General features: G+C 43.6%; 1 protein-coding gene across 1 annotated transcript in view; it reads right to left on the bottom strand.

The window, feature by feature from the left end:
* Positions 1-1302: 1302 nt before the first annotated feature.
* Positions 1303-7088, bottom strand: part of MEX3C (mex-3 RNA binding family member C) — a 15883-nt gene continuing 10097 nt past the window's right edge. Inside the window, exon 2 of the mRNA XM_027668684.1 lies at positions 1303-2528. Within this exon, the coding sequence (XP_027524485.1) occupies positions 1303-2528 (1226 nt within the window). The remainder of the gene's footprint in view (positions 2529-7088) is intronic.

Below are 7088 nucleotides of genomic sequence, written 5' to 3'. Positions count from 1 at the left end.
CAGCATCATCACTATAACATTCCTTCCTCAGTCGAGGGCAAGATCCTGGGACAGGACACAACCAGGCCAGCTGACCCAAACTGACCAAAGGGATATTCCAGACCCTATGACCTCAGCTCAGACAGAAAGCTAAGGAAAGAAGGAGGAAGGGGAGAGCATTCATTGTTTACAGTGTTTGCCTACTGAGAAACCACTATGCATTTTGAAAGCCCTGCTTCCCGGGAAGTGGCCAGACATCACTGCTGATGGGAAGTAGAGAATAAATCTTGTTATTTTCCTCTTTGCTTGTGCGGGCACAAACTTTCACTTCTGCTTTAGTAAACTGCCTTATCTCAATCTATGAGTCGTTTTCCATCTTATTCTCTCTCCCCTGTCTGGCTGGGAAGGGGAGTGATAGAGCAGCTTGGTGGGCACCCAGCACCAAGCCAAGGTCAACCCACTACAGTAAGACGTGAATTGAACATAAAAATGCTTCACATTTTGAACTACATACTCTCTAGAAAGGTATTTAAAGAACAGCTTGATCGGACTAATGAACAGAATGTCAGCATCATCACTATAAGTCAAAGTATGTGCATCCCAAAGCCCTTACTGTAACTGAATGAATCCAACCAGATTTTTTCCATATTACACTAAGAAAAGCAGTGGGTAGGAATTCACAAATTGAGACAGTCCTGATCCTCTGAACATACTGCCTTTATCAAGGACAAAATGGAGGTGCATCAGGCAGCTTCTCTCTCCTCACCTTACTGTAATTTATTATCTGAACCTGCCAATAACGCAATCCATTTCAATAATTAAACTATGCTTTAAAACAAAAGATATTTGCAATGCTGAAGAATTAGGCATAAATTGTCACACAAAGCAAAAAATACTTCCCCAAACTTGTTTTTTAAAACTCGTAGAAGACAGCATTGGAAGTGTTGTTTGATATATTAATAATGCCACATACCTTCCATGGCAGATGAGTACTTTTGCACTTAGGCAACAAGGTTCATTGCTGCCAGCACACAGAGGTCAAACACTTAACAGACATCCTTTAGAAAAGCCTGCAAAATTTGGAGGGTTTTTTTCTGTTGTGCAATTTATGAAAACTTCCCCTCACTGTGCCATAACATTACACCAGATGTATCTGCTAAACATGCCATCTGCTTACACTGAACCAGATAGAGACCACTTAGGTTGTTAATAAACTTCAGCCTAATCCCAAGAAAGCCCATCAGAATTCATTAGAAAGTTTACTAGAGGGTACCATTACACCCATGCCTTTAAAAATCCACATATAATAATATCTATATATATTTAAGAGTGAATTTGAATTGATTGAGTAACAGTTGCCTGGCAAACAGGACACAAAGGTGTTTCCTTTTCACAGATTTTGTTGGCACACTCCAGGCAGAAGAGATTGTGGCCACAGGGGACCAGGGTTGCAATGACTTCACTCTCAAAGCAGATCACACAGTCGTGCTTCTGTCTCAACTCAGGAGGCGAGCTGGATGTGGAGTCACCATTGGAAGATGAATAGCTGTTGGTGCCATTGGAGAATGCAGGGATGTAGATGGGAAGGCCTGCTTGGTGGCCAGCGCTAGGTGGGTCACTCCATACTCTCCTAGCCAGTGGGTGATCCAGGCTTTCTGGAAATGTGGGCGACAGGCAAGGAGTAGATGGTTGGCTCCCTTGGCGTTGAGGCTTGGCATTACTAACAGAATCACTACCAAAGCCAGAGAGAGGGTTTACAGGTTCAAAAGGAGTCCAAATGGTTTGGGAAGGCGTTCGTAAGGAGTCATACACAGGAGAGTCAACCGCAAGGTCTTCTGTGCTCACTGAAGGCAGTGTTTCTCCAAACCAAAAGTTGCCTGTGCTGAATGGACTCGTTGGGCTGAAGTCAGCCAATCTATTGCTTCCAAAATAGGAATCTGTGGAGCCACTTCCCAAGGAGCTGGAGCTGTCATTCATATAATTAGAAATCATTCTGGTGTGGCTAGGGGGGACAGGGTTAGAAACAAGCCATGCAGACCTGAGAGTGCCTCCTTCAAACCTCACATCTGTACTGTTGTAGTGGAAATCACTCTCTTCGTTCAGTTTGATGTAGCTCCCAGTACGCATGGCTATATGCATCTCTATCTCCTCACGCGCACGGTCGACATTTTCAGGCATTCCCGTGACTTCGAAGACTGGCTCCATGTCCCTGCTGGGGGTGACTATGTAGGTATGGGTCTGCTGTTGAATTCTTTTGATTGTAGCTCCTTTTGGTCCAACCACCAGCCCAACTACGTGGTAAGGCACCCTGACTTGGACTGTCATCTGACCTGGCAGGTTAGGGGTGCATGGCAGGCCTCCCAGGGCAGGACCGTTCTTGTTGCGCGATGCTCTGATCATAGAGAAGTGTTCAGCAGCTGAGAGAATTTCCCTTTTGGCCATGGCTACATCCTCTTTTCGTCCAGTGACAACAAAGATGGGTTCTTCTCCACGAACGGGGGTCTTAATGTAAGTATTTGTCTTGGCCCTTAGTGCTTTTATTTTGCAACCTGTTTAAAGGAAACACATGCAAGTTTAGCAAGACATCCAAGTTTAGAAAGCCACAAGAAAGCCATCTATTTTAAGCTGTTTGAGAGTTTCAAGAAACTGTAGGGTGAAACCAGAAGTAGCCACATTAGAGAAAGCAGTAACAATTTCTACCTATTATTTCCAAGCAGACCTCTGACACTTATACCCACAAACTATTTTAGCAATATTTCTTGGGCTGGTTTAGCCCAGCAACTCCTCAATTCCTATTAGATGGTAAATAAACATTAATGGCTTTTTCCTCTGTCAGTCACCTTCATGATTATCCCATACATACTGGTATGTTTAAATTTTTTCCATTAATTAGGTATCCTTCAGTTATTTTTAAGATCCTGCAGAAGGAGTAAAGGCTCACACACAACTCTGCTAATATATTAGCCTTTCACCGACAAGCATGACCTAAAAGCAAATTAAACATTTACAATTGAGATAAGTGTCTGTATTGCAACATGTGTAGGATATAGATAAAATTGATTAACTGAGAAGTCTTCATTTGCTTCCTGTTAACGATGTGCTATTTAAAACGTTTCCCTGTGGGATGAAGGAGAAACTCCTCAAAATGTCAAGTTCAAGCAGTTCGCTGAATGCAACTAAGGCTTACTATGTAATAGTATGTGCCTACATGGAATTTCTCTCAATCATCTGCTGGGTTAAGAACTGGTTGGAGGGTTGGGCCCGGAGACTGGGGGTGAAAGGTGCTGCACCCAGTTGCCAGCTGGTCACTAGTGGTGTCCCCCAGGGACCAGTGTTGGGCCCAGTTCTATTTAATATATTTATTGATGATCTAGATGAGGGGATCGAGCGTACCATTAGCAAATTTGCAGATGACACCAAGTTGGGGGGGGCGTCGATCAGCTGGAAGGCAGGAGGGCTTTGCAGAGGGACCTGGACAAGCTGGAGAGATGGTCTGATTCCAACAGGATAAGGTTCAACAAGGCCGAGTGCCGGGTCCTGCACTTTGGCCACAACAACCCCCTGCTACAGGCTGGGGACAAAGTGGCTGGAGAGCAGCCAGGCAGAAAAGGACCTGGGAGTTTGGATTGACAGGAAGCTGAACATGAGCCAGCAGTGTGCCCAGGTGGCCAAGAAGGCCAATGGCATCCTGGTCTGTATCAGGAACAGTGTGGCTAGCAGGACCAGGGAAGTGATTCTTCCCCTGTACTCAGTGCTGGTGAGGCCACACCTCGAGTACTGTGTCCAGCTCTGGGTCCCTCAGTTCAGGAAGGATATTGAGGCGCTGGAGTAGGTCCAGAGAAGAGCAACAAGGCTGGTGAAGGGACTCAAGCACAAGTCCTATGAGGAGAGGCTGAGGGAGCTGGGGTTGTTGAGGTTGGAGAAGAGGAGGTTCAGGGGAGACCTCCTCACTCTCTGCAACTACCTGAAAGGAGGTTGTAGCCAGGTGCAGGTCGGGCTCTTCTCCCAGGCAACCAGCAGTAGGACAAGAGGCCTCGGTCTTCAGCTGTGCCATGGGAGGTTTAGGTTGAATATTAGGAAGAAATTTTTTACAGAGGGAGTAATCAGCCATTGGAATGGGCTGCCCAGGGAGGTGGTGGATTCTCCGTCCCTGGAGATTTTTAAAAAGAGACTGGATGTGGCATCAGTGCCATGGTCTAGTAACCATGGCAGTGTTGGATCAAGGGTTGGACTTGATGATCTCAGAGGTCTTTTCCAACCTGGTTGATTCTATGATTCTATGATTAACTGAGTTAATAGAGTCTGAAATAGAAGCAAAAAGTTAATGAAACATTGGTCTTTTATTTTTGGGGACTGAGTTATAAAGTTTGCTATGACAGTGACAACAGGCTCTTTCCTAAGATGCTCAAGGCATTTTGAAAAGCATGGTGCATATAGAAGCCCCTTTTACCTATCACAGGACCAGAAAAGCAGGCAGTGCAAGAGACACAAGCAAGTCCATGACATGCAAGACAGGATAAATTCAGTGAAGAATGAATCCAGTAGACTATTTTAAAACAAATTCAAAAGCATGTCACATTAAATGTTATTTTATAGTAAACCTCATCTTGAAAAAACTATAAGTAACATTTGCAGATCAAGTGTTTTAGGCATCATTTCACTTGCAGCAATTTGTTCACCTTTTAAAGTAAATACTTTAAGCATCTCATAACTGTCTGGGTACTCAAAATAGTCTCTCAAAATAGTGTTTTGTCAGTCCTTTGCACCCAAGGTATCACTAGCAATAAATTTTACAATTAGAAAACCACTCAAAGATGCACTTTATTCAGTACTATCTACTAATAAAAAAAAAAGGTAGTGCAAACATGCAGATGCTGGTTGGAATACAGGGGAGGAAGAGCTGCTTCTCGCAGGGCCCCTGCACACAGCAAGGACAAAGGTTGAACACAACAGCCCTTTGCTTCCAGGACACAGCTGGAGAGGAAGTTCATTATCTTTAATAGCTGGTCTGGAGGGCTCCCTCGAGAGAAGGAGTGAAGCACAGGCATATCTGTGCAAAGGAGGGGATGCAGACCCAAGAGCCAAACATGTCAATCAGCAGGAGCAGCAAGTGTCAGCGGGAGAGAACAAACCTGTAAGCCTCTATCTTCCACTACAGCTCACTGAGAAAAGCACAAGTGCTCTATTAGATTTAAAAAAAAAAAAAAAAAAAAAAAGGAAAATATAGCATGAGGTGCCTTACAGAAGTGGCAAAGCACATTTCCTTTGAAGCCATGCCATTTTCCTACACGTACCAGAGAGCAGCACCTTGCTTTGGCAATTTACCTTTACTCCTTCCATCTCTTTGTTTGCATTTCTCCCTGTCAGTAAATGCTTGCCCACTCCATTCCCATTCCTTCCCAGTTACTCAGAAAAGACAGTGGACTCAAACCTTAAACCCAAAGGTTCCGTAAAAATGGTGTCACTGAAGTTTTCACACTCTTTACTGGAACACCTAAAACCAAAGTCAGTCTCCCAGTGTGTATCAATTATTCTCCAATATACACAGATTACTTTCATTGACTCCATTCCACTCAAGTATATATCCTTATTTCCCAAAAATTACATAGGCAGCATTTAAAAAATACTGGGGGCATCTAGACATACACATATCAATAGCAATATAATTCTTTATTATATACCACAGTTCAGAGCCTAATTAAGTCCAGATTCCAAACAGCCTTACCAATTCTTACAGTTTACATTTTAGACAATATTTTCCTGATGTTTTAGAAATTCAAATCAAGTTAGAAGTATGCACCTTCAGCTCCATTCCCGGCAAACTCTCAGAGATTGCTTTGCCAGAGTCACATTTCCAAACCACTCCCGTATGAAGAAAAGCCTTCTTGCCTTTATTCCTCAGGCTGCAGAAAGGCACAGACCAAGGTGAGTAGAGCTTTTCTTTTAAGGTACAAGTCACATACCTAGAAAGCAGAGGCCAAACACTGCCTCAATTCCCTGCAGCAACAGAACAAGACTTTTAGACATCGGAAAGCTGGCTTCAATGGAAAGTTGACTCCCCAGACCATCAATCTTTATCTGAAAAGTTAGAAAGAACTGAAGGAAGTCACCAAATACAAACACCAATATTTCTGAACAAGTCAGTCAATACACACTGGATTTTGTCTGCAAGGAGTGCTAGAAACCCCCACAACTGTCATGTCAAAGCATAAGGTCATTTATACCACTCCGGCTGAATGACCTTTCTATTTGCTTTTACTCAGCTGCTCTGGTTTCCCACCCTCCTCCATTAGTCACTACCGAGGCAACGCTGCAAAGCACAGCTGATCTCATCCCCTCTCCAACAATTCTGCAGCCACAATGACACAAGTTCTGCCAGCTATGAAGTCACATGGCCAAATGATAAATCAAGAAGTTTCCATGTCTAAGCTCAGGAGACTGGGAAAGACTAGAGGGGAAGAAAAAATACATCACCCACGCTTTTGCAGTAAGATTTTTGTATCCAAGATTTTGAAGTATATAAAGAAAGTCTGAAAAGGGGACTTCTAGACCAGAAATTTCATTTAATCAGACCTTTTTAAGTGTTTTTAGTTTGGTGTGATAACAGAAGTCTATTCAATACCAGTTTAGCAGTAGGAACGTTATACTCCCCAAGAAATTTAAGGGTAGCTATGAAGGAATAGTTTACCTCATACACTGTCAGTTTTAAATAATCAAATACTTCTTAATTAAAAAGGCGATAGGAAGACAAATTATTTTTTCCCCTTGAAGTGAGAGTTAAGTAACAAACAGCATGGGTAACAAACAAGAGGAGTTGGAAGCCATCGTGCAGCAGGAAAGCGATGATGTAGTCGCTATCACGGAAACGTGGTGGGATGACTTGCATGACTGGAGTGCTACCATGGGTGGCTACAAGCTCTTCAGAAGGGACAGGCAGGGTAGGAGAGGTGGAGGGGTGGCTCTATATGTTAGAGAGTCTCTTGACTCTGTAGAAGTTGAAGTCAGTAACAATAAGGTTGAGTGCCTGTGGATCAGAATCAGGGGGAAGGCCAACAAGGCTGTCATCCTGGTGGGAGTCTGTTACAGACCACCCAATCAGGATGATGAGG

Source organism: Corapipo altera, unplaced genomic scaffold, assembly GCF_003945725.1.
Source record: "Corapipo altera isolate COAL_440 unplaced genomic scaffold, ASM394572v1 60960, whole genome shotgun sequence".
In the NCBI taxonomy this organism is placed as follows: domain Eukaryota; kingdom Metazoa; phylum Chordata; class Aves; order Passeriformes; family Pipridae; genus Corapipo; species Corapipo altera.
The sequence above is the reverse complement of the archived record's forward strand: the minus strand, read 5'-3'. Positions and strand labels throughout refer to the sequence as shown.